Source organism: Sceloporus occidentalis, unplaced genomic scaffold (genome assembly GCF_023333645.1).
Source record: "Sceloporus occidentalis isolate IW3139 unplaced genomic scaffold, rSceOcc1.0.p SCAF_3, whole genome shotgun sequence".
Lineage (NCBI taxonomy): Eukaryota > Metazoa > Chordata > Lepidosauria > Squamata > Phrynosomatidae > Sceloporus > Sceloporus occidentalis.
In genome coordinates, this window is record NW_028316983.1 from 217,932,705 (window position 1) to 217,960,226 (window position 27,522).

The 27,522-nt window shown below is 45.1% G+C and overlaps 3 protein-coding genes across 4 annotated transcripts in view; 1 reads left to right on the top strand and 2 right to left on the bottom strand.

Annotated features, from left to right (window-relative positions):
* LOC149317492 (RNA-binding protein 12B-B-like) overlaps positions 1-8,113 on the bottom strand; it is a 45,817-nt gene extending 37,704 nt beyond the window's left edge. The window contains exon 1 of the mRNA XM_089517617.1: positions 8,098-8,113. The gene's annotated coding sequence lies outside the window, so the exon portion shown is untranslated. The remainder of the gene's footprint in view (positions 1-8,097) is intronic.
* Positions 1,282-8,331, bottom strand: LOC149317494 (RNA-binding protein 12B-like). The gene is made up of 3 exons (XM_089517612.1): positions 8,098-8,331; positions 4,805-4,849; positions 1,282-4,195 (listed from the first exon to the last, which is right to left on the bottom strand). The coding sequence occupies exon 3, from the start codon at positions 4,165-4,167 to the stop codon at positions 1,696-1,698; it is 2,472 nt and encodes an 823-aa protein (XP_089373738.1). The 5' UTR covers positions 4,168-4,195; positions 4,805-4,849; positions 8,098-8,331; the 3' UTR covers positions 1,282-1,695.
* Positions 8,332-9,600: 1,269 nt separating this feature from the next.
* TMEM67 (transmembrane protein 67) overlaps positions 9,601-27,522 on the top strand; it is a 48,460-nt gene continuing 30,538 nt past the window's right edge. For both annotated transcript variants that reach the window (XM_089517627.1, XM_089517628.1), the window contains exons 1-9: positions 9,601-9,796; positions 11,243-11,328; positions 11,439-11,532; positions 19,126-19,225; positions 23,002-23,071; positions 23,690-23,764; positions 25,592-25,654; positions 26,574-26,728; positions 26,834-26,942. In XM_089517627.1, the coding sequence (XP_089373753.1) occupies positions 9,601-9,796; positions 11,243-11,328; positions 11,439-11,532; positions 19,126-19,225; positions 23,002-23,071; positions 23,690-23,764; positions 25,592-25,654; positions 26,574-26,728; positions 26,834-26,942 (948 nt within the window). The remainder of the gene's footprint in view (positions 9,797-11,242; positions 11,329-11,438; positions 11,533-19,125; positions 19,226-23,001; positions 23,072-23,689; positions 23,765-25,591; positions 25,655-26,573; positions 26,729-26,833; positions 26,943-27,522) is intronic.

Sequence of the window (27,522 nt, forward strand, 5' to 3'; positions counted from 1 at the left end):
ATGATGGCATGAACAATCCTAACTTTAGAATTCAAGAATATATCTTTACACCTCTGGATCCTGTTTCATTCTTTCATAGCTGCCCTTCCTAGTCCTAGCCTTCTTCTCATTTCTTGACTTCAGGCTGTATTCTTATCAATGAGTGGCATGGAAAATCTTGAATTATTTCAATGTCTTCATTGTCTGCTTTAAAGTTATGTATGTCATCTGTGGAAATTATTTTTGTTTCCTTAATCATAGACTTAGAAGAGACTACAAGGGCCATCCAGTCCAACCCCCTGCCATGCAGGAAATCTAAATCAAAGCATCCCCGACGGCCATCCAGCCTCTGTTTAAAAACCTCCAAAGAGACTCCACTATTTTCCAAGGGAGTGTGTTCCACTGTCAAACAGCTTACTATCAGGAATTTTTTCCCTAATGTTTAGGTGGAATTTCTTTTTCTTTAGCTTGCATCCATTGCTCTGTGTCCTAGTCTCTGGAGCAGCAGAAAACAAGCTTGCTCCCTCCTCAATATGACACTCTTTCAGACACTTAAACAGGGATATCTTATCACCTCTTAACTTTCTCTTCTCCAGGCTAAACATATCCAGTTCTCTACGTTCCTCCTCATAAGGCATGGTTTCCAGACCATTCACCATTTTAGTCACCCTCCTCAGGACATGCTCCAGCTTGTCAACATCCTTTTTGAATTGTGGTGCCCCGAATTGGACACAGTATTCCTGGTGAGGCCTGAGCAAAGCATGGTTCAACTGTAGAGATGACTTTGCATTTTCTTCCTTGACTTTCTTCAGTAATCGTTCCAAGTCTTGTCTATTTTCTGCCAGTAAGAATACTGTACCAATCAGGTGCTTAAAAATACGATTGGGGGAAAAATTCAAATTCCTGTTGCATAGCTCCCAAGTCTTTTATATACTTTCACACACTACTAAAATTCTTCTCCTGGTACTTCCATCTCCATTAATCCTTTCTGTATAGTTCTTAATAGTTTATTCTATGCTAGTTGATAAAAACACTCAATTTGATTTCTCAAAGCAACTACATTTTGGAATGATGTTTCTGGTCATACGCTAACCTGAGTGTTTGAATTCCACAAAATAAATGTACACGGAGCAAAAAATAATTCCTCTTATGCTATCTTCCAATGCATTTCTGCTTTTGTGGGGTATATTATGTAAGCACTACAGGGGCAAATATGGGATAAACTGAGTGTCAAAAAGGAACCCTGGTTCTTGAGATTTCAGACAGTACCAGCTAAAAACAAGCAACGCATAAATACTCATATTTCACTTTATGTACTTTTATTTTAAAAGAAATGCTAAGCTGACATGAAGAAAGTATTCAGAGTACTACTGATCATAACAATGGGCAAGAATCCAAGGAAATTGTGGGTCTTGTTAATATATACAGGAGGACACAACTCCTACCTTTGAAAGTTCAGTTGTACTAAATCAACACAGACAAGTTAAAAGTATACATGCAGCTATGGTATGAAAAACAAAAGTCATATTTTTATGAACTGCCAAGGTGATCCAATGTTGTCCATAAAGCACTAGTCCAACCCCACCCAAAAATCCCCTAAATTTTAAAATCAATCAAAAATATTTACAAACAGTATACTTCTTCCCATAGAGGAATCTCATTTTTCTATGTTGACATTATAGGTTTCTTCAATATGCCTCATAGGCATCTTCTCAGCTATAGCAAGCTTAACCTAATTTTGCGTGGGCCAATTGGCCTGTCGTTCAGTTCCTTAATAGCTGCCATGGCTTCACTGTAATTTACCAGGGCAACAACAGCTTCACCAGAAGACATTCCATATTTGTTGTGTTGGAAAGAAAGAGATTCCGGTATAATCTTGTAGCCATGGAAAAAATCCAGAATTTCATTAGGTGATGCTCGAAATGGTAGATTCTTTAATTTAATCAATGTGGCCCGATCTGTCCCACCACTGAAATTAGAGTCTGGCATAAAACGTCCATGTGGAAAATGTCCACGAATATCTTCATCAAACTCTGTAAAGGGGGCAAGGTCTCTAAAACGATCAGGTGAAGAGATAAAATCACCAGACATGTGTCTAGAATTAGATGGATGCTTTAGTTTCCCTTGGACAGATAGCCCTTGTGAACCACCCTGGTAAACATGTTGACCTTTTTGGTATGTATGGCGATGGTTCTGCATTTTTTCATCCGACACTGATGAAACATTAACTCCAAACTCTTGCATTTGCGCCTCAGATATAGATCTCAGGAATACCTCTGTACCCCAAAAATGCTGAAGATTTAAGCTTTCTGCCTTCCGGGCTTCACCTTCACTTCTAAATTTAACCAATGCTTCTCCCAGTCCAATTCCTTTCTCATCATAAAGCAAATGAATACCATTCTCATAAATATTAAATCCTGCAAAAAACTTCTGCACTTCAGCTTTTGTCACATCATATGGCAACTTCCTTACATATATACATGTTTTTGGGCCAGAATATCCATCCCAATCACTTTTCTCCTTGACATGGTGATCTCTTTCTGGGGATCTATTGGATTCAGAAAATCCAGGAAGCTGCAATACTGCTGTTTTGGAAATGGGGTAAAGTAAAATTTGTCGTCCATGAAGATCATGCTTGTGATAGCCTAGTGCACAATTATACTCTCGCACTGAGCTGAACATCACAATCGCATCCTTGTTTGTTTCATTTTCGTATGACTTCAGGAATGTTATCTGACTGCTAGGTACATCTGACCCTTCAAAGAATGCTCTCAAATCTCTCTTCTCAACATGAAGTGGCAGGTTTTTTACATGTATAAAATAGTCCTTGTTATGAGGTGATTGAGAGTGGGTTGATTTAGAGTAAGGTGAATGAGAGCGTGATGTAACCCTCCTTGGTGGAGACCTTGAATGGCTGTGTGTCATAACTCTCCTTGGAGGTGACCTTGAACGGGTCCGTGGCATGATCCTCCTCACAGGAGACCTTGAACTGGTATGTGGCACAATCCTCCTTGTAGGAGATCTTGAACGAGTATGTGTCATATTTCTCCTTGGAGGAGATATTGATTGAGTGTGTGCCCTAATTCTCCTCAGAGGAGACCTCGAACTGGAATGGGCCACCGTCCTCCTTGGAGGAGACCTTGAACGGGTACTTGCCATAACTCCCATTGGTGGAGACCTTGAACTGGTATGTGAGACAATCCTCCTTGGAGATCTTGAATGAGTACGAGTCATAATTCTCCTTGGAGGAGATCTCGAATGATGACGTGAAATACCAATGCTTGGTGGAGACCTTGAACTGGTACGTGCCACAATCCTCCTTGGAGGAGATAATGAATCAGTATGTGTCACAACTCTCCTTGGAGGAGACCTTGAATGGGTATGCCTTCTTGATAAGTAGTCTGAGTCTCCTCTTGTATTTTCTCTGCTTGAATAAAAACTTGTATTATTCAGATCATGAGCAAAGTGTTCATTACTGAAAGGGTGATCCACTTTTTCCTCTACTCTTCCACCATTCTTAATCCATGTTGCTTCATTAGCACGATGTATTTCTATAAATCTTTTACCCATATACTCCCTATTACGCTGCAACCCTTTTGTTGCATCATTCGGTGTAGCGAATTTTACTATACCAAGTCCATTGTTTAGTCCCTTGGTTTTGAATATAATCACCCCATCCACTTGCAAGCCAGCAAAGAAAGTGAGTATATCATCTTCTGTTGCAGAGTAGGGCATACCACGTAATAATAAGTACAAGTTATCTGGCTCAAAGGACTCTTCCCTGGGATGATCATACCTTGAGTTTGGAAGATCATTCCTATTTCGAGAATCATTTGAATGAAAACTGTCTTCATAGCTAGATATACCAATTCTAGAATCTGTCCACTTAGATGCAGCTCTTTCTCTTCCTTTGTGATCAGCTCTCTTCCTACCACTTTCTATTATGTTCTGCATTTCTGTCTTGCTGCTGAGAAAGAACTCAATACGTGAATCTTTAATATATCCTCCTGAATAACTCATTGCTTGTCGTGCATCTTCATCTGTTGCAAATATAATAAAAGCTTCTCCCTTTTCTCCTCCAATGATATGTACACCTCCATAAGGAATATTCAGTCCTGTGAAGAAACGCCGAATATCTGAAGAACTCGCAACAACAGGGAGCCCCTGTAAACGGATGACTACAGCCATTCTGATTTCAACCCACAGCAAAAATCACCTGTGAACAAAAAGGTATATATGACAACAAGCCTTAAGTATACTGGAAAAGTGCTACACATCCAAGCTATACCATTTAAAATACAGCTCCTACCTTCATTAAAGTATAGAAAATGGAACAATAACTCCTTCATATGGAATCACAAGAAGCCTATTTAATCTGTAAACTTGCTAACAATTAACAACTCAGTCAAAAGCACTGGACTGTACTACCAGTCTTCCCAATCATTAAAGCAACAATATCAGTCACTCTATCTACGACAAAATAAATGAGTGTTCACAGCACATGTTATAGTCCATCAGAGATTCTACAAGGAGATTAAACCAGAAGTTAGCTCCTCTTCTGTGCTTTTGGCATCTGATATCAAAAGCTTAGAAATATTTGTAACAGGAAAAAATATCTCATACCTCCAGCAACATTGTTGCCTATTAGATTTAAAGACATCTCGCTCTATGAGCAGACCAACCCACCTCATCATGAGGCAAGTTTAGCCATCCTTTCCTCATGGTTTATCCTTTCTCTAACTGTACCTCATCCTTTCTTGCCACAAATTTGGTTGAAAAAGCCATCATCTCAGACAACAGAAGCATGAAGCATCTAGAAGCTTACCTGTTTCTTCTTGGAAGTCTGATAAAGTCTGTGAAATCAACTTAACTGTGGAAAGAAAATGAAACATAATTAATTGCTGAGAAGCAAGTTTACATCTTATGCATCATCGCTGTAGAGCATCCTTAACCATGGTCGGCATTAACAAACACGTGAGAAATACAAATTGGTGGTTTTATGCTAGAATCCACTCCCAATGCAGAAAAGTACACAAAAAGTGAGAAACAATGAGTTTCAGCTGGACGGCATCTTAGCCTACCAAATGTGGAAGATATTATGTTCTTCTGTTAGAAATGACTGCAGAAAGAATTGAAAATAATTTCAGATTATTCATCAACAGATCTAAGTGTTGCTATAATGCCAAAATAAATAAATAAAACCTGAGTATTTATAATCCTTTAAAGACGAAGTCTCCAGTTCTTCTCCTTTTCCTTTCAAAGACAGTGGAACATGGTTCGCCAACACTGAATTGTGCCTTGCAAAGATGATCAAGTTGTAAGAAAAATAAATCCCTAAACCAAAAATCCTAGGAGAAAATGCTGATAATGTCCATTCAATTTCCCTCACAAATGGTTGTCATCACACCATGAATCCAGAAGAATTCAGCACAATCTTACAATATCCTTGTAATTCAGAACTGAAGCATATCACAAAACAAAATACCCAATGTACTGACAACACTAGGAAAATATTTCTGTGTTCTCATAAAGTCAGTCATTCCACAAGCTTCAAGAAATATGTAAATCAGAACATAATAGAGAACTGCAGATGAATTATGTGCAAGTTTACCTGGAAATAAATCCCACTGAGTTCACTGGAGCTCATCAAAATCATCTGTCCTCTAATACTTTGTAAAGGATTATTTCAATTTATATGTTCTGCTAAGATAAGTTTGTTTCTCCAAGTCATCTGTGGCTGATGAACAAGACTAAGAAAGCCAGACTGTGAGCCTTGTCACTTCAAACACTACCGTTTTGACAAACTGAAAAACCTACTTGTAACCACAGATAAGACACTATACAATAACACTGTGGATGTTTTCTCAAAGCCTTCCATAATTTAAAATGTGTAATCTATTTGTTTTCGAGGAGCCCAATCTATATCACACAAAAATAAGTGGCAATATTCCTACTGGTGTTTATACAAAAAACAGACAACAACTGATTATTCACAAATTCAATGCAACAATGTTATCATTTCTAAACTTAACATTATACAAACTTGTAACAACAAACACTACAAAACTAATTACAACTATTCTAAATGCTCTGGGTCAACTGAGATTTTCTACAAACGCCACTGATAAAAAACACATCGTTCAGGATACAACTATTTCATTTTCCTTATTGAAAAGCTGTATCACATCTTTCAGTTCCAACTAGTGCCTCCAAAGGAGTTACGCCCATAGCATGCATACGAGGCAATGTTTTTAGATCTTTGTTGTTGTTGTTTGTATCCCTTTTGAGACCAAAAACAGCAAGATACAAGATTAGCCATCAGTGGTAAAAACGTGAAACATCAAACGAGTTGACGAAGCTGGAATCCTATACCCACATACTTGGAAGTAAGTCTCATTGAACTCAACAGGACTTGTGAGTCGACATAGAATAGAATCATAGTTGTGGGGCAGATTGCCCGAAAAGGGCGGCCTGCAGGCGGCCTAATTTCCTCCGGAGGAAAAACAGGGTTTTTGTGCCGCAGGGGCGGCGTAACAAGTGCACCACTGCCGCACTCGTTACATAAGTGCCACACGGCACTTACGTAACAATGGTGGCGCACGTGTACACAGGGTGGTGCCATTGTTATGCCACCCACCTGTACTAGGGTTATGTACCATGTGGTCCCTCACCCTAGAATCAGCACTGGTACGCCGCTTGTTGGTGGTATGTACCGTGCCATAGAGTTGGAAGAGACCCCAAGTCGAACCCCATTCTGCCATGCAGGAACTCATAATCAAAGTACCCCCAACAGATAGCCATCCAGCCTCTGTTTAAAAACCTCCAAAGAAGGAGACTCCACCACTTTCTGAGGGAGTGTGTTCCACTATCGAATGGCTCTTACTGTCAATAAATTTTTCCTAATGTTGAGATGGAATGGGCCCTTCGCCCCTCGGAACAGAGGCCTCTTTCTGAGGAGGATTCAGGGCTGGCAAGCGTTTGGAATCGCTGCTCTGGGCATGCATTGCTTCCTGCCTTCATTCGCCCCTTGGGACAGGAGTCTCAGCGTTTGCTTCCTCTTTGTCTCTGGGAATCCCTCTTCTGGGGATGTAGTCCTTCCTATTCTCAAAGAACATCCATCATCAGGACTGGGCAAAATAACAAGCAGATCCCCCCCCCCCCCCGGTTTTCTCCTCCAGTCCCTTCTTAGAGTTTCAAGTGCTGTTTTAGTTTGGTCAAGGGGAGTAACAGTGTCACAGTACAGTCAGCCCTCCTTATCCACAGATTCAAACAGCCACAGTTTTAAAATATTCCAAAAAGGTATAAATCCCAAATAGCAAACCTCCATTTCCCCATTTTATATAAACATTTTGCAGTGCTCCTGTCTTGAATGGGACTTGAGCATCCGCGGATTTTGCTCTCCACCGAGAGTCCTGAAACCAAGCCCCAGCGGATGACAAGGGCCAGCCAGGCCTCGCCTGAAACGCAGCCTCCTAGTTCTGGGCTCCGCAATTCAAGGAGGCTCTTGAGAAGCTGGAGCACAGCCAGAGGCAGACTGGGGCCTCTGCGGGCTCTTCCAACTCTATGGCCAAAATAGGCTTCAGGAGGAGAAGCTGGGGCTGTTTAGCCTGGAGAAGAGACGGTTAAGAGCTGATAGGAAAGCGCTGTTCAGTAATTGAAGGGGTGTCATATTGAGGAGGGAGCAAGCTTCTTTTCTGCTGCTCCAGAGACTAGGACCCAATGGAGCCATGGGTTCAAACTAGAGGAAAAGAGGTTCCCCTCCCCGGGCTCCGTTCCTCCTAAAGCGGGGCCTCCTCTGCTCCTTTCCCACGAAGGCAGGGGTCCTTGGGTCCAGAGCGGAGCAGAGACCTCTTCCTTCCCAGCGAAGGGCTCCAGGAGCAGGGAAACCTCGCTGGCGGAACCCGAAGAGATGCTCGGCCTCAGTCCCGCCTCCTCTTCCTGGGCAGCTCCCCCGAAGAGTCCCGCTTCCACGATCCAGGCGCCCAAGGGCCCTCCTCCTCCTCCTCCTCCTCCTCGGACCAAGCCTGGCTCACGCCCGCGGGACCCTCCCCGCCTCCCTCCCGAAAGAGCCCCGGCCGCACTCCTCCGGCCGCCCTCGCCAGCCTCCCCCAGACTAACCGGGCCTCCGCGGAGCCCCGCCGCTCAGGGGCTGCTCCTCGGCCGAAGAGGGAGAGGGAGGAGCGGCCGGGGGGTCCTCTCTAGGTCGCTATTCCTGCGGATGCCACCATCAGGGTCCGCCGCTTCCTTTCTTCTCAGCGGCAGCAACGGCCGAGGGTCAGAAAATGGCCGCCTCGCTCCCCTCCGGATCCCCGAGGCTGCCCCCTCGACTTCGAGGCCGCGCATGCGCACAAGGACGACCCTCCAGTGACGGCCGGAAGAGCAGGGGAAGGCTGAGAGAGAGAGACCGGAAGTTAAGACTCCCCATTTAATCTATTGGAACTTCTGGTAGCATGGGCGCATGCGCAGAGAGAAAAGGAACTGTACATCAGCGCATCTGCAAGACTAGTCCCCAAACTGTGCCCTTTTAAGCGATAGGGCCCTCCTCTTGGCCAACATGGCTGAGGCTTTGCTGGGAGATTAAGCCCAAACAAATCTTTTGAGGGGCACAGTTTGGGGGCCACTGATCCACATTGTATAGCCAGGGGTCGGCCATTTGACAAATGCAAACAGGAACCCATCAGTGGTACCTTTATCGGCCAACCGAAATGCGCAATGTACTTGTTGCAAGCTTCCAGAGCTCCGTGGGCTTCTTCATCGGGCAAGATGCTACAAGCCAAATGGGAAGGAAAACAATTGGGGCTGTGAGCCAGGTGCCTGGCTGTTGTTTCAGTCCGTAGTGAAAAAGCTATGCGAGGGAGGATACCTGAGCCTGCCTGCAAAAGGCATCCTCCTCCTCAATCCTCAAAGCATCTTTACTAAGGGCTGGAACAACAGGCAGGCATCTGCCTCACAGCCCCAGTTGCTTTCTCCCTTCTGTTGGTTTGTAACGTCTTGCCCGATGAAGAAGAAGCCCACGGAGCTTCTTCGAAAGCTTGCAGCAAGTATGTTGTGCATTTCTGTTGGCCGATAAAGGTATCACTGATGGGTTTCTGTTTGCATCTGAGGAAGCTGACTGGACTCTGGGGAAGCCCATGCTGCCCACTTCTTTCTTCATTCCACTTCCTTGACGTCCCATGCTCAAAGGCGCTACAGGAGCGCTCCGCAAGCTCATTGCAGAGGCTGCCACGTCGTTCGGCCACAGACAGAGCGCTGTTGCTGTTTCGGGCCTTCCAGCCGTTTCCGCCTTCTGCTTTTCTGGGCAGGTCCCTCCAGCGCCGTCCTCTGAGGCTGAGAGAGTGTGCCTTCCCCTGTGTCACCCTGAACAGAGTAGAAAACAGAGTCCTCTCTGGGAGGGATCAATTTATTTCGCCCAACGCAGAAGTCCCTTTCCCAGGCGTCTCTGGGGTTTGGGACACAGTAAGACGGCAGCCATCTTCTCCATTGGACGAGAGACGGATTTCCAGCGCGCGTTTCAAGCGTCACTTTTATGACCCTCGCGGCGCCCCGTAGGAGTCCTCAGCTTCAGAGCAGCCCGCCATTTCACGCTCCGCCGAGAGCCGGGTGGGCGTGGCCTCGGTAGCCATGGCGACGCGGAGGCGCTGGATGCTGGGCCTGGCCTTGCTCCTGCTCCCTTCGAGCCGCGCCGCTGGGCCTTCGGGCGGCCCAGGCTTCCTCCTTCCCCTCCGGCAGCCTCGGGGCTGCGGCCCGACCCAGTACTTCGATATCGGAAGCCTCTCCTGCGGAGAGTGCGGGGCTTCCCAGAGGAAAAGCAGGCAGGGTGAGCAGGAGGAGGAGGAAGCCATAGAGGAGGCTGCATCCACACTGGAGAAATAACCCGGTTTGGAAGCGCTTTAACTCTTTGTCTGGCTCTTTGCTCTGGAAATAATCCAGTTTGAGACCGCTTTAACTGGGAAAAGGTGGGATATGAATAACGTTGGTTTTGGTGATGATGGCTGGAGTAAGGAAACCACAGCCCAAAACCACACTGCAGAAATAATCCACTTTGAGTCCGCTTTAACTGTCCTGGCTCAGTGCAAGGGAATGCTGGGAATCATTGTAGTTTTTTGTGGCCCCAGAGCTCTCTCTGGCAGAGAAGGCTAAACGTCTCACAAAACTACAGTTCCCAGAATTCCCTGGCATTGAGCCAGGACAGTTAAAACGGTCTCAAACTGGATTATGTCTGCAGTGTGATTGCTCATTCCAGCCACCGTCGTCAAAATCAACTTTGTTTATATCCCACCTTTTCCCAGTTAAAGTGGTCTTGAACCGGAATATATCTACGTTTTGGACCATAGATGATGGAATGGAAGTAGTATTTATCCCATTTGCAGATGACACCGAATGGAAGGAGCCCAGAGAACAGGATCAGGATGCAGAATGACCTGGACAAACTGGAGAGCTGGGCTAAAACTATCAAAATGTGTGTCAACAGAGAAAAATGTAAGGCGCAGTGTCTAGACAGGAAAAAATGAAATGCACAAATACAGAATAGGTGATACCTGGATTGAAAGCACAGTAAGAAGGAAAGACAATGGAGACACTATCCAAGGCGTGTTGCCAAAAGCCTTGCCAAACCTAGAACTGGCCCTGCCATCACACTCAGAACTTTACCTTTCACAGGGTTGCCTTTTCAGCTTCTGTTTTCAGTGCTGCGGAGCAACAATTCATCAGACTAAAATGTTGGCAGGAGAGAAGGAGGGTGTTTCTGAGGGCTGCCTTCAACAGTAATAAGCTTAATTATTCCTTTTTATCATAATCACTTTTTGAAACAAATCTACCTTTCCTCCGACAACCTTATACACTCCCTTTCAGTCCTGTTCACTCATTCATCACCAACTGCTTAAATGACAGGGATGATAAGAAATTTGGAGGTTCTTTGAACAACTGTGAGAATCAATACACAGAAGGTCTTTTAAGACTACTATCATACTATCTGCATCCACACTGCTGAACTAATCCATCTTGACACCACTTTAACTGACATGGCTCCATGCTATGGGATTCTGGGACATGTAGTTTTGTGAGACATTTAGTCAACTGTCAGAGAGCTCTGGTGCCACAACAAACAACAGTTCCCATAAATTCCTAGCATTGAGCCACAACAGTTAAAGTGGTGTCAAACTGCTTAATTTCTACATTGGGAATGCATCAAAGAAACAGTATTGTTGGAACAAACTTGGGTTTAATGTGTATCTGTTGATACAAGTTCTTCTGTTCTTTTCAGATACATCTTGTGAATGTCAACCAGGATTCAGGATCATTTCTGATAATGGTGGATCTATTACTTGTGAAAAATGTCCAGACAATGCGGTAACTGTCCTGTGGCTAATAATTACAAATAGTTTCAGCTACAAGCAGATTAATATTGCCTTTTCCCACTTATTGTAGCGAATTTTTCAATGTTTTAATTTTTTGTTTAGAGCGGAGTTACTCAAGATGGATGGGACTGCATTGCTTGCCCTTATGAATTAACTGCTGAAGGAAAATGTAAATGCCCCCTTAATGAGATTTTAGGTAAGTGTTTGGTGAAGCCACTTATTTGGATAAAATCTGATTTTTTCCAAAAGAGAAGTCTATTGAACATATTATGTGAGTTCTTTCCAATTTTCAGTTCACAGGAGAGTTATACACATAGAAGAGGTCCCTCCGTCATTACATGTAATCATATATGTTGGATCTGTGTATAAGAAATGTAACAAATATGTACGTTACCTTGCTGAATTTGAGGAGTATAATGTCTGTAACTATTCTGCCATTGGCTATCATTCAGGTAGAATGAAAAGTTGCATCATTTTCTTTTCTAGTGAGTCATGTCTTCTCATGATATTATGGCAAAAATGCAACAACCTCAGCTTAGTCATCATGGCCTCTTGGGAGAGCTCAAGTTTGATTTGCTCAAGGACCCATTTATTTGTTGTTTTAGCAGTCCACAGTATCCACAAACTTCTTCTAGCAACCCATCTCAAATAAGCCTATACAGGCTGGCACAAAGTGTGGGTGAAGCCAGGGCACAGAGTCCGCATGCTGGATGCCCTAGCCCTGCCCCCAGGGCACCATTTGGCGCATGCTGGTCTACACAGTGCATGCCATGATGATGCGACTCCAGCGCTGCATCTACACAATGGCACCACTTGGAGAGTGCAAAAAGCAACTGCTTTTTTGTGCTTCCTTTTTGCGCTCTCTGGAGGCCAGATCAGGGTCGCAGTGTGCAGTTGCCATAGCCACAGTCTGGGCAGTAAAGAGGCGGCTGCATGGTACAGCCCCTCTGTTGCTATCTGCTTTCATCACTGTCCAGCTTTCACAGCCATACATAGAAATGTGAAATATGATGGCATGAACAATACTAACCCTAGTATTAATAATAATAATAATAATGATGATGATGATGATGATGATGTTTATTTATATACCGCTTTTCCAAATTAAATCAAAGCGGTGTACAACAGGAAGTACAATACAAAGTAAAACAAACAAACAAACAAACATAACAGGCCTCTCTCCCCCTCAAGATGGTGGTCGGAAGAGGGCTCTTAGTCTTTCAGGCCAGGCCTCTCTCTCCTCAAGATGGTGGTCGGAAGGAGGGCTTTTCTTCTTCCAGGCAGGCAGTTGGAGCTTGCCTGCCTCTCTCCCCTCAAGATGGTGGCTGAAGGGAGGGCTTGTCTTCTTCCAGGCAGGCAGTTGGAGCTTGCCTGCCTCTCTCCCCTCAAGATGGTGGAAGAAGGGAGGGCTTTTCTTCTTCCAGGCAGGCAGTTGGAGCTTGCCTGCCTCTCTCCCCTCAAGATGGTGGCTGAAGGGAGGGCTTGTCTTCTTCCAGGCAGGCAGTTGGAGCTTGCCTGCCTCTCTCCCCTCAAGATGGTGGCTGAAGGGAGGGCTTGTCTTCTTCCAGGCAGGCAGTTGGAGCTTGCCTGCCTCTCTCCCCTCAAGATGGTGGAAGAAGGGAGGGCTTTTCTTCTTCCAGGCAGGCAGTTGGAGCTTGCCTGCCTCTCTCCCCTCAAGATGGTGGCTGAAGGGAGGGCTTGTCTTCTTCCAGGCAGGCAGTTGGAGCTTGCCTGCCTCTCTCCCCTCAAGATGGTGGAAGAAGGGAGGGCTTTTCTTCTTCCAGGCAGGCAGTTGGAGCTTGCCTGCCTCTCTCCCCTCAAGATGGTGGCTGAAGGGAGGGCTTGTCTTCTTCCAGGCAGGCAGTTGGAGCTTGCCTGCCTCTCTCCCCTCAAGATGGTGGAAGAAGGGAGGGCTTTTCTTCTTCCAGACAGGCAGTTGGAGCTTGCCTGCCTCTCTCCCCTCAAGATGGTGGCTGAAGGGAGGGCTTGTCTTCTTCCAGGCAGGCAGTTGGAGCTTGCCTGCCTCTCTCCCCTCAAGATGGTGGAAGAAGGGAGGGCTTTTCTTCTTCCAGGCAGGCAGTTGGAGCTTGCCTGCCTCTCTCCCCTCAAGATGGTGGCTGAAGGGAGGGCTTGTCTTCTTCCAGGCAGGCAGTTGGAGCTTGCCTGCCTCTCTCCCCTCAAGATGGTGGCTGAAGGGAGGGCTTGTCTTCTTCCAGGCAGGCAGTTGGAGCTTGCCTGCCTCTCTCCCCTCAAGATGGTGGAAGAAGGGAGGGCTTTTCTTCTTCCAGGCAGGCAGTTGGAGCTTGCCTGCCTCTCTCCCCTCAAGATGGTGGAAGAAGGGAGGGCTTTTCTTCTTCCAGGCAGGCAGTTGGAGCTTGCCTGCCTCTCTCCCCTCAAGATGGTGGCTGAAGGGAGGGCTTGTCTTCTTCCAGGCAGGCAGTTGGAGCTTGCCTGCCTCTCTCCCCTCAAGATGGTGGAAGAAGGGAGGGCTTTTCTTCTTCCAGGCAGGCAGTTGGAGCTTGCCTGCCTCTCTCCCCTCAAGATGGTGGCTGAAGGGAGGGCTTGTCTTCTTCCAGGCAGGCAGTTGGAGCTTGCCTGCCTCTCTCCCCTCAAGATGGTGGAAGAAGGGAGGGCTTTTCTTCTTCCAGGCAGGCAGTTGGAGCTTGCCTGCCTCTCTCCCCTCAAGATGGTGGCTGAAGGGAGGGCTTGTCTTCTTCCAGGCAGGCAGTTGGAGCTTGCCTGCCTCTCTCCCCTCAAGATGGTGGAAGAAGGGAGGGCTTTTCTTCTTCCAGGCAGGCAGTTGGAGTTTGCCTGCCTCTCTCCCCTCAAGATGGTGGCTGAAGGGAGGGCTTGTCTTCTTCCAGGCAGGCAGTTGGAGCTTGCCTGCCTCTCTCCCCTCAAGATGGTGGCTGAAGGGAGGGCTTGTCTTCTTCCAGGCAGGCAGTTGGAGCTTGCCTGCCTCTCTCCCCTCAAGATGGTGGAAGAAGGGAGGGCTTTTCTTCTTCCAGGCAGGCAGTTGGAGCTTGCCTGCCTCTCTCCCCTCAAGATGGTGGCTGAAGGGAGGGCTTGTCTTCTTCCAGGCAGGCAGTTGGAGCTTGCCTGCCTCTCTCCCCTCAAGATGGTGGCTGAAGGGAGGGCTTGTCTTCTTCCAGGCAGGCAGTTGGAGCTTGCCTGCCTCTCTCCCCTCAAGATGGTGGAAGAAGGGAGGGCTTTTCTTCTTCCAGGCAGGCAGTTGGAGCTTGCCTGCCTCTCTCCCCTCAAGATGGTGGCTGAAGGGAGGGCTTGTCTTCTTCCAGGCAGGCAGTTGGAGCTTGCCTGCCTCTCTCCCCTCAAGATGGTGGAAGAAGGGAGGGCTTTTCTTCTTCCAGGCAGGCAGTTGGAGCTTGCCTGCCTCTCTCCCCTCAAGATGGTGGCTGAAGGGAGGGCTTGTCTTCTTCCAGGCAGGCAGTTGGAGCTTGCCTGCCTCTCTCCCCTCAAGATGGTGGAAGAAGGGAGGGCTTTTCTTCTTCCAGACAGGCAGTTGGAGCTTGCCTGCCTCTCTCCCCTCAAGATGGTGGCTGAAGGGAGGGCTTGTCTTCTTCCAGGCAGGCAGTTGGAGCTTGCCTGCCTCTCTCCCCTCAAGATGGTGGAAGAAGGGAGGGCTTTTCTTCTTCCAGGCAGGCAGTTGGAGCTTGCCTGCCTCTCTCCCCTCAAGATGGTGGCTGAAGGGAGGGCTTGTCTTCTTCCAGGCAGGCAGTTGGAGCTTGCCTGCCTCTCTCCCCTCAAGATGGTGGCTGAAGGGAGGGCTTGTCTTCTTCCAGGCAGGCAGTTGGAGCTTGCCTGCCTCTCTCCCCTCAAGATGGTGGAAGAAGGGAGGGCTTTTCTTCTTCCAGGCAGGCAGTTGGAGCTTGCCTGCCTCTCTCCCCTCAAGATGGTGGAAGAAGGGAGGGCTTTTCTTCTTCCAGGCAGGCAGTTGGAGCTTGCCTGCCTCTCTCCCCTCAAGATGGTGGCTGAAGGGAGGGCTTGTCTTCTTCCAGGCAGGCAGTTGGAGCTTGCCTGCCTCTCTCCCCTCAAGATGGTGGAAGAAGGGAGGGCTTTTCTTCTTCCAGGCAGGCAGTTGGAGCTTGCCTGCCTCTCTCCCCTCAAGATGGTGGCTGAAGGGAGGGCTTGTCTTCTTCCAGGCAGGCAGTTGGAGCTTGCCTGCCTCTCTCCCCTCAAGATGGTGGAAGAAGGGAGGGCTTTTCTTCTTCCAGGCAGGCAGTTGGAGCTTGCCTGCCTCTCTCCCCTCAAGATGGTGGCTGAAGGGAGGGCTTGTCTTCTTCCAGGCAGGCAGTTGGAGCTTGCCTGCCTCTCTCCCCTCAAGATGGTGGAAGAAGGGAGGGCTTTTCTTCTTCCAGGCAGGCAGTTGGAGCTTGCCTGCCTCTCTCCCCTCAAGATGGTGGAAGAAGGGAGGGCTTTTCTTCTTCCAGGCAGGCAGTTGGAGCTTGCCTGCCTCTCTCCCCTCAAGATGGTGGCTGAAGGGAGGGCTTGTCTTCTTCCAGGCAGGCAGTTGGAGCTTGCCTGCCTCTCTCCCCTCAAGATGGTGGCTGAAGGGAGGGCTTGTCTTCTTCCAGGCAGGCAGTTGGAGCTTGCCTGCCTCTCTCCCCTCAAGATGGTGGAAGAAGGGAGGGCTTTTCTTCTTCCAGGCAGGCAGTTGGAGCTTGCCTGCCTCTCTCCCCTCAAGATGGTGGCTGAAGGGAGGGCTTGTCTTCTTCCAGGCAGGCAGTTGGAGCTTGCCTGCCTCTCTCCCCTCAAGATGGTGGAAGAAGGGAGGGCTTTTCTTCTTCCAGGCAGGCAGTTGGAGCTTGCCTGCCTCTCTCCCCTCAAGATGGTGGCTGAAGGGAGGGCTTGTCTTCTTCCAGGCAGGCAGTTGGAGCTTGCCTGCCTCTCTCCCCTCAAGATGGTGGAAGAAGGGAGGGCTTTTCTTCTTCCAGACAGGCAGTTGGAGCTTGCCTGCCTCTCTCCCCTCAAGATGGTGGCTGAAGGGAGGGCTTGTCTTCTTCCAGGCAGGCAGTTGGAGCTTGCCTGCCTCTCTCCCCTCAAGATGGTGGAAGAAGGGAGGGCTTTTCTTCTTCCAGGCAGGCAGTTGGAGCTTGCCTGCCTCTCTCCCCTCAAGATGGTGGCTGAAGGGAGGGCTTGTCTTCTTCCAGGCAGGCAGTTGGAGCTTGCCTGCCTCTCTCCCCTCAAGATGGTGGCTGAAGGGAGGGCTTGTCTTCTTCCAGGCAGGCAGTTGGAGCTTGCCTGCCTCTCTCCCCTCAAGATGGTGGAAGAAGGGAGGGCTTTTCTTCTTCCAGGCAGGCAGTTGGAGCTTGCCTGCCTCTCTCCCCTCAAGATGGTGGAAGAAGGGAGGGCTTTTCTTCTTCCAGGCAGGCAGTTGGAGCTTGCCTGCCTCTCTCCCCTCAAGATGGTGGCTGAAGGGAGGGCTTGTCTTCTTCCAGGCAGGCAGTTGGAGCTTGCCTGCCTCTCTCCCCTCAAGATGGTGGAAGAAGGGAGGGCTTTTCTTCTTCCAGGCAGGCAGTTGGAGCTTGCCTGCCTCTCTCCCCTCAAGATGGTGGCTGAAGGGAGGGCTTGTCTTCTTCCAGGCAGGCAGTTGGAGCTTGCCTGCCTCTCTCCCCTCAAGATGGTGGCTGAAGGGAGGGCTTGTCTTCTTCCAGGCAGGCAGTTGGAGCTTGCCTGCCTCTCTCCCCTCAAGATGGTGGAAGAAGGGAGGGCTTTTCTTCTTCCAGGCAGGCAGTTGGAGCTTGCCTGCCTCTCTCCCCTCAAGATGGTGGCTGAAGGGAGGGCTTGTCTTCTTCCAGGCAGGCAGTTGGAGCTTGCCTGCCTCTCTCCCCTCAAGATGGTGGCTGAAGGGAGGGCTTGTCTTCTTCCAGGCAGGCAGTTGGAGCTTGCCTGCCTCTCTCCCCTCAAGATGGTGGAAGAAGGGAGGGCTTTTCTTCTTCCAGGCAGGCAGTTGGAGCTTGCCTGCCTCTCTCCCCTCAAGATGGTGGAAGAAGGGAGGGCTTTTCTTCTTCCAGGCAGGCAGTTGGAGCTTGCCTGCCTCTCTCCCCTCAAGATGGTGGCTGAAGGGAGGGCTTGTCTTCTTCCAGGCAGGCAGTTGGAGCTTGCCTGCCTCTCTCCCCTCAAGATGGTGGAAGAAGGGAGGGCTTTTCTTCTTCCAGGCAGGCAGTTGGAGCTTGCCTGCCTCTCTCCCCTCAAGATGGTGGCTGAAGGGAGGGCTTGTCTTCTTCCAGGCAGGCAGTTGGAGCTTGCCTGCCTCTCTCCCCTCAAGATGGTGGAAGAAGGGAGGGCTTTTCTTCTTCCAGGCAGGCAGTTGGAGCTTGCCTGCCTCTCTCCCCTCAAGATGGTGGCTGAAGGGAGGGCTTGTCTTCTTCCAGGCAGGCAGTTGGAGCTTGCCTGCCTCTCTCCCCTCAAGATGGTGGAAGAAGGGAGGGCTTTTCTTCTTCCAGGCAGGCAGTTGGAGCTTGCCTGCTCTCTCCCCTCAAGATGGTGGCTGAAGGGAGGGCTTGTCTTCTTCCAGGCAGGCAGTTGGAGCTTGCCTGCCTCTCTCCCCTCAAGATGGTGGAAGAAGGGAGGGCTTTTCTTCTTCCAGGCAGGCAGTTGGAGCTTGCCTGCCTCTCTCCCCTCAAGATGGTGGCTGAAGGGAGGGCTTGTCTTCTTCCAGGCAGGCAGTTGGAGCTTGCCTGCCTCTCTCCCCTCAAGATGGTGGAAGAAGGGAGGGCTTTTCTTCTTCCAGGCAGGCAGTTGGAGCTTGCCTGCCTCTCTCCCCTCAAGATATATTCAATGATATATCTTTACACTTCAGGATCTGGTCTAGTTCTTTGATTGCTGCCTTTCTTAGTCCTAGTCTTTTTCTGATTTCTTGACTACAGGTTATATTATGATTAATGGCTGAGCAAAGTATGGAAAATCTTGAATTATTTCAGTGGGGTGAAATAGGCAGGAAGGAGTGGCCAGAAGCCTCTCCTGATCCGATTGCCCCAGGACAGCAACAACCACAGACTGCAGTCCCAAGAGCGTCCACTGCAGCTGTCCCTAAGGACCATGGAAAGAAGCGGAAAACATCTGCTCCTTTTTGGGCTGCCTAAGATGGTCCTGGTATGGCTTCAGCATGGTTTGGGGGCATGTGACATCTAAACACCATGCCCGAGAGCATCTGAAAGCGGCCCCCATCTGCCTGTCTGTTTCAGACCAATGTCTTCTTTGTCTGCTTTAAAGCTGTGGAAGTCCTCTGTGGTCATTATTTTTGTTTTCTTAATGTTCATCTATTTCCTCCTCGACTTTTTTCAGTAATTGTTCCAAGTCTTTGCTATTTTCTGCTTGTAGTATAATGTCATTTGTATTTTGTTGGTGGTCCTGCCTCCAGTTTTCAGGTCTCCTTCCTCTGACTCTAATCCTGCTTTACGTATTATTTGTTCAGCATACAAATTAAACAGATAGGGAGATAGGAAAGAACATAGAGAAAAATGGTTTCCAATGGTTTCTTAGGCCTCTTAACCTAAGTATAGGTTATGCATCAAGCCAATCAAATGTTGTGGCACATTCATTTCTTTAAGATTGATCCATAGTTCTTCATGATCTATACGGTCAGATGCTTTGCTATAATCTATAATGCATAGCCAGTCTTGAATGGTTCTTTTCAAGTATTATTCAGCAAAAACTGGATTCTCTAGATCTGTTCTTCTGAAGTACTGTGTTTGTACATACCTATTTCTGCACAAATGTAATGTGATACAGAAGTGCATGTTGGTGTTTTTTCATATTTTTTTAACAGTGGAAAGAAACACTAATGGTGCCTTGTTGAAAACTGCATTATGTGTTCAGTGTGATGGAATGGAACCGTCATTTGCTGCTCCAAAACCATTAAGTAACAGGTAAGGGTGTTTGGAGGATTATTGTGTAGCACTAGACATGGTAAAATGATTAACATTTCTTATGCATTCCCTATAAAATGTATGAAACTGGAAGTAAGAATAGTTGATGTTGTTATGTGCCTTCAAGTCATTTCTGATTTAGGGTAAGCTGTCAAGACTGCACTCAGTGAATCAGCCGTTGGTGTTTCAAAGAGCAAAAACATTATTCCAATAATTTAAAGCGTCAGTAGGAAGATGCTTGCAGTTAGAACTGTCACCATCCAGAAACAATGGCATAAAATTAACACAGTCCCACCCTAACAATTTCACAGTCTTTTCTTTGATTTGTTTACAAATTAAAACATACCTGTCCTTCCAGCCATGCCTGCCCAATCTGCCTGGCCCATCATACACTTTCAGTCTTGTCACTGCTTTCCATTTCCCATGAGAAAGTCCTGATGAAAGAAAACCTCCCCCAGACAGCTGCACATTCTTGTGCCAGGCAACAATCTTCCTTTTGAACCACTACTAAGTGTTTACATCAGCACTATGCCACCTATCATTCCTCAGCAACCTAAGTTATACACTCTAATACTCTTATAATTCGATATTAACCAATATAACAAATTAACACAATGCATACACACAATTTATGACAGATTTGTTTTGATTCTGATATGTAAGGCAAATCTAACATAGGGTTTTCTTGGCAAGATTTGTTCAGAGGGGGTTATCTTTGCCTTCCTCTGATGGTGAGAAAGTATGACTTGCCCAAGATCACCCAGTGGTTTCCCAGTGGGTTTGAGCACTGGTCCCCAGAATCTTAACCACTACACTATGGTGGCCCTGTACTCAAAATGTATTCAAAATGTTATGGCAACAGTTTTAAATTTTGCATAGTACTACTGCTGTGTTGAAAAGTTTACTGGGGTTGTTAAAAAATTTTTTTTCCCTTGGAAAACCATTATTTATTTAGCTGTTGAGGGTGTATCAGGCTCATACAGTGCCATTGCTTGATGGTTTAGGCACTACATTTCTGATCTTTTCAGACTAGTAGTCCTGGCATGGGCAACTGGGAGTTGCACCATCTGACCCACAGGAGGCTGCACCCAACAATTTTCAGGCAAAAAAACCTGCAGCTAATTGCATCAGAAGTCACATCTGGTTGCCCCTTTTAAGCAGTTGATATTGTTTTGAAAGAGTTTGAGGGGTTTCTGTGGTTTTATAGATGTTTGGCTACACCTTCAGGACTGCAAAATAAGGGATTGCCCTTAATTTCACTTTCTGGGGTAATTCTTTTTAACCTCACCCCCATTGGGATATCAGGGCTATGGGGAGATCAGAGAGGTTTGGGGATGCTAGAAAAATAATTTTAATGGGGCCACATGTAGGACATGGGCCATTCTTCCTCTTGCCCATCACTAGTTTTTAATGTTTCAGACACAGTCTCAGACACAGGTTCCAACTTTAGCCAAAAATGTGGTATGGGATCTGTGTCTCAATATCTTAAATTGTACAGTGATTGAAAATGAGATTCTCTAGTTCCCCCAGTTTTTAAGGTATAACATTATTTGATCTAAGTTCATCCAAAGGTGAATGTGAAAGATTTATTTAAATCTCAACAGGTAAACATGAAAACTGATCTATGAGAAAGGAAAATATACAAAAAATTAGAAGAAAATTAATAATTTTCAGAAAATCAGCAGTATGATGATTAAACTAAATTTGTAGTGTAGAGCTACTTTGATTAAAGTATAATACAAAGTTGGTTCTTATAAGTCGTACCTCATACAAAATTGGCTATAGTCCAGCCCTCTACTTAGAATCATAGAATTGCAAGGGCCATCCAGTCTAACCCCCTGCCATGCAGGAAATTATTATTATTATTATTATTATTATTAACCTTTATTTATAAAGCGCTGTAAATTTACACAGCGCTGTACATACAATCTTTTTAATTAGACGGTTCCCTGCCCTCAGGCTTACAATGTAAAAAGGCATGACACAAAAGGAGAAGGGAGTGGTGGTGGGGAAGGGGATGAGGTCCAGCAGTTCTTCTCTACCTTCGAGGCCTGGACCAAGGCAGATGGACTGGAGGGAGGGCTTGGCTTCTTGGAGCTAGCCTGCCTTCTGCTCCCTCAAGATGGTGGTTGAAGGGAGGGCTTGTCTTCTTCCAGGCAGGCCTGGTGGAGCTAGCCTGCCTTCCACTCCCTCAAGATGGTGGATGAAGGGAGGGCTTGTCTTCTTCCAGGCAGGCCAGGTGGAGCTAGCCTGCCTCTCTCTCCCTCAAGATGGTGGCTAAAGGGAGGGCTTGTCTAAATCTAAATCAAAGCATCCCCGACAGATGACCATCCAGCCTCTGCTTAAAGACCTCCAAAGAAGGAGACTCCACCACACTCCGAGGGAGTGTGTTCCACTATTGAGCAGCCCTTACTGTCAAGAAGTTCTTCCACAGTACTTAAAACTTACTGTGTGTTGTTCTGTACACTGGGTTGGCCTAAAGATGGAGGATGACAAAATTTATACCTATTCCTGAAAACAGGTTTTAGAGGACCTAGGTGGTGGTTGACTCAGGATGCAAGGTATAGGGCAGCATCTTGGAAAAATTAAAATTCAAAAATTAATCCAGGAAGAAATAGAAGAAAAATGCAAAATTAAATAGAGAAGTTCTAGCCTCATCACAACTTTTCTTAAAAATGGAATTAATTAGAAAAGAAGATTTATTCAAAGCTCTCAGTAAACAAAAGTATAACATTGGAGAAATTCTGATTGGACAGAGGTGCTTTTTAGAAATAATGGAGATCAGTCAGAGCTGTACAAAGTGATACTTGTATGTGGAATAGAACACTTAAACCATGTGAAGTTCTGCGAAGAAGAACTGAACCTTTTCTCTTCTCATTATATACATCCAGAACCTCTTCCTGCTCTATATTTTGTCTTTCATGACAATCAAATATTGTTCTGTGTTGGTTGATGGTGGGTCAGGAAAAAAAGATTATTCCACAACTTACTTTTACTGCCCAGAAACAACCTATCTTTGTCTTGGAGGAACTGACATGATCCTAGGATTTTCATGGTATACTCTGGCACAGAGCCATTGAAAGTATCTAGCTATGCAGATTCTTCATATTAGTTCATATAGTGTGGCAGAGACCTAGACATCACAGTGATGATCTGTCTTCTTTTTCCCTCATTCCAGAATCTAGAGGCCTGGCCAAGAAAAACCTTTGCCCTCTCCAGTAGTAGCTGAAATATTTTAAGATGTTTAGTATATGATTCCTCTCTAGTTTTGCTGGATTTTCTCTTAGCCAGTACTGGGTCATGCAACAGCATACTTTCAGTAACTATGGGCCCATACAGACAGGCCAAAATAAAGCTGCTTTGGGTCACTTTGGAGGTATGCTATTTAAATGCTGCATGCGTCCTAAGAGGCCCTAAGCCACGCCAAAGCCATGCTCCAGTCCTAATGACGCATGCATCATTTAAATAGCATACCTTCAAAGTGACCCAAAGCAGCTTTATTTTGGCCTGTCTGTATGGACCCTACATTACTACTAGTTGTGGCTATTTCTGACATTGCAGCATTTAATAACTCTAATACTATGCAGCACATAGTGATACTAGTGCTTTGTGAAACATTCAGCTAACGTGTTGTCACAGTGGCTATTGCGCTTGTTATAAAAACTATTTTACACCATAAAATAGAAAGCTTCATAACTGTATTAAACCCAAATCTATTTGTTTACTCTCTACAGTAGTTTTCTGACATGTTATGTATTTCATTTTCTGTTTGGTAGGTGTATAAGATGTGAACCAACTTTCATCAGTGTAAACAAGTCATGTACCTGTTCTGAGCCAAATATTTTAGTAAGTGCAACAACAAGAAATCATGTAAGAGAAATGTTACTCTGTATCTCATACTGGAAGCTTCAGTTTTTCAATGTTCACACAGTTTAATAAGTTTTTTTCCCATTTCAAATTTCTAGACTATTACTGATATTACATGAAGCTTTTTCATGGGTCACATGCCAAATAGACATTTCTTTGTATAAATCTGGATTCAGCACTGTGGGTTAAATCTAGAGATTTAATCCAGATACTTCTCTGTGGAGTCCACACTGAAACAGGAAAGGGAGAATGATTCCCTCCCCCTCAGAAAGATGTTCCAGAATGGAAGTAGTACAGTTGGTCTCTAGGACAAGGGGGAACTTCCTTCTTCATGAGCTGCAGACTTTATTGCAGGGATGGGAATCATTCAGCCTCCAGATATTGTTGGACTGGAACTCCTAGTATTCTTCACCATTGGCTATGCTTGCTAGTTAGCTTAAGTTGCATCCTGACAACATCTGGAAAGCTGCACAACCTCTGCACCTACTGCCTTAAATCTGCAACCTTTCCATGAACAGGAGCCTTTCCAAAAGTGGGAATACTCTGGATTCAGCCTTGGTCCTTTAATTTGAATCTTATTTTAATTTTTCTTTGCAGGTAGGGGGTTTATGTTTCAGGAGTACTGGAAGTTTTCCTCCAAAAGGAACTGCAACTGTACGGTTTGGAAAACTAGTAAGTCATGGTCAATTTATTTGTATGCTGTTTTTTTTTGCAAAACAATACTGAGGATAGTTCACAAAAAGTAAAATAAGTCTGTACATAAACGTAAAAATCTCAGCAAGTTAAAAATACCCTGTCATGAAGAGTATACTGTAGAGTATAATTGTACTTCAGTTAACAAAGTAGATGTGTTCCTGAGCATTACTTCTTTAACAGAAATGTTGGGACCAGAAGCAAAAATAATACTGAAATAATTATTACTATTTGTATCATTATCATTGTTATGCATGGTCTCTTCCAACTCTATGATTCTATGATTCTGTGATATCCTGCATTTTCCCAGTTTGGGACTCAAGATGGCTTGCACCAGTTTAAACAAACCTAGCTAAATATCCACACCATACAAATGTTACAAGTGTAAAATAAATTTTTTTCTTTGTATCCTGCCTCTCTATCAAAGATATACTATAAAAAATTAAAACAATTTAAAAACAAACCATTAAAAAACAACAAATAGACACAGTCCGTTCTCAAGCTGAAACAAACAGAGTTTGTTTCTTACAGAAAGAGAGCAGCATAGTGGATGCCAGTTGGTTGTTGTTGTTGTTATATGTATTTGTATTCTGCTCTTTCCCCAAAACTGGATGAAAGATATTTTATTCAAAACTAACAATATACACAGGTGAAATGAAACATTAGGTCAGGTAAGCCTGGCATAAGTAAACAAAAACATTTTAAACTGTCTACACTTGAAGGCTTCTTTTGAAATGTATCTAGGGATGCCATTTTCTGTCACTAGCCTCCACTTTCCTTGTGATATAGATTGTGGTGGTCAGATTTATACACCTATGGTTGGGAATAGCTGGTGATCTAGACTTTCTTATTCTTCCTTTTTCTCTCTGTTTTGCTGTTCATTCATGCTGGGCAATGGAATCTAAAGGCAGCTGTGTATCTTTCTTGTTGTAGGCCAGCATCCCCAGTTACAGTAAAATCAACTAGAGCAGAATCCCCCCCATTCCCTGCTCAAGCTTTATTTACTGGATTATTTACTGTTTTTCCAGCACTCTTCCCTTTTACTCCTAAAGATCCAAACCCTGAATTAATTTTATGAGTTAATTTTATCACTTACTCGGTCCTCAATGTATGCGGTTAGAAACAATATAAGGAAGCCTTCAAACCCTGCCTTTTACTTGCTAACTGCAGTTTACTCTGAAAGCAGAATAACATTCTAAATGACAGAGAATTTAAAATAACTAATGTGTAAAAGTGCACAAAATACAGTTGACAGAGAGAAAAAGGACACAAAGAAAGAGAACCCATGCATCAGAGTTTCTCATCCACAGTTCCCTGGAACCCTAGGATTCCTTGAAAAGTAAGTAGAGATTCAATTAGAGATCATGATTGTTATTTTTACTAATTTTTAGGAACATGATTAAGCTATAGATACAATTATTTTTATTAGGGGTTCCCTGAGACCTGAAAAGTATTTCAGCAGTTCCGCCAGGGTAAGAAACTTGAGAAAGGCTGTCATACATACTTTACTCTGAGTAATTTCTACTGATCACAGCAGTACTTGCTTCTGTGTAGGCCTTTAGATACAGTCGGACCTTGGTATCCATGGGGGATACAAAAAATGTGGGACCTCAAGTCCCATTTCCCCTAATGGTGGCACGGCACGTGCCAGCAGGGCTGTGTATACGCACTGCCATTAGGGACAACAGGAGCTTGCTGTCCACGAATGCTGAAATTCACAGATGGTAAGTCCACAGATACGGAGGCTCAACTGTAATTTCACCAAGACAGCTTCAATAGTTTGATTCTTTCTTTCTTAATTTATAGGGCATCACCTTGATATCAGCCTGGTTTTCAAAAAATTTGCAAGCAGCAGCAGCTGCTTGCTGGGTAAGTTTTCTGATAAGGATTTTCTTTTTGGTTAAAATTGCTAGTAAATACTGTAATGCACATAATAACTGTTTAATTTTAATAATCTCTGTTTACATGTTCTACAGACCATTTGTGTGTAAAAGTCTGGTTTCAGCTTCTCTGTACAAAGTGGTGTATCATCCCCTCCCATTTGATTCTTTAGCTTACCATTAGCATGGCCAGTAACAACATCTAGGTTCACCACCTCTGCTTGATGTTTAAGAAACACTATAGTCAAAGCTAAGTACATTTCAGAGCCCTCTTGCTTGTGGGAGGGATTTTAAGTGGCCACTTCAGTCTCTTCCATTAAATGAATGTGATAGTGAAGTGATTAATTTTGCCTGGACTGTGTTTTCATTGTTTCTTCATCTTTAAATTTAATTTAGACACAATTATTGAATAGTTTATGAATTTGATCTTTATCTCAAGAATAGATTGGTATCTTTCACTTATACACTAAATTTAAGACAACAATAACATTTGCTAATGATATTGATTAGGTCTAGATATGCCCGTTTACAAACAGAAGGAACTTCTGCAAGCTAACATTAGACAAAAGTAGGGAGGCAGTTACCCCCACCCCACCCAACCATGGTTGTGCAAGTCCACAGGAGGGGGAAGAGGATTAATGAAAACCATACCCTACTTCCTTCAGAATTGTTGCTCATGAGAAGTCTGGATCACAGACTTCACAGATCACAGAAGTCTGGTTTATATGGATCTCCTCATATAAATCTTCCAGAACCCTAAGATCTTTAGGGGAAGGTTTTCTCTTGGGTCCCATTTGGGAGAAATATAATTACATTAAATAAATCTATAAAATAGGCTTACACATTTACTTTGTGTTAAAATATTCCCACAATTTGTCATTAATTATATTTGTTTTATCTCCTTGCAGTTGTACTCCAACCTGACATCTTGCCAAGCGCTTGGAAATATGTGCGTGATGAACATGAATAGTTTAAGTTCTGGTAGCAATGATGCATGTGGCCTGTTTCAATATGTCTATGCAAATACTGCTGGGCTTGGTAATGTTAATTCAATATCATTTTGGTAAGTGGCCTCTGCTATTCTTTTTTTTTTAAAACTTGTGTTGCATATTTTACCAAAATTGATCACAAAAGTAAGCTGCAATAACTATTGTATAATTACTTGCAGGAGGCAGAATCTTCCATGGCTATACTATGGTGACCAGCCAGGATTAGCATCACAGGTCCTTGATACAACCCAATTTCCAACTAGTTTCACTTTTAAAGGAACAAACAAGGTAGGTTTCCAGGCTTACTTTTACTGTGATTCCGATTTCAATGGAGTTGCACAGGGAGCCACCATAACATTTTAATGCATTTTGTTCCCCGGGGGGGATGTCAGTTATTATAATATAAACTAAGATTGAATATACACTTGTCCCTTCACATTCGTTGGGGTTAGGGGCACAGGACTCCTGTGAATGTGGAAAATTGCAGATAACAAAAATACTATGTTTTTACCTGAGAGAACATCTATCTGGGAATCTCTAGGTCCTCCAGTGCAACTCTGTGGTCAACATCTACCAGACATTGACCATAGAATTGTGCTGGAAGAGCTACAGATGGCTAGTGGAGTGTTCTCTCTAGCAATCTCTAGGTCCTTCAGTGCAACTTTTGGTTAAAGTTGACCATAAAGTTGCGCTGGAGGACCTCGATATTCCTAGAGAGGACATATTAATAACAGCCGCAAATAATCAAATCCGCAAAAGCCAAAGCCACAAATGTGGAGGGATAAGTGTTTACCGTTAAAATGGTAACATAGGCAACTTTATTGCACAATTATATTTCAGGTGTTTTAAATGTAATTGAGAAGTGTCC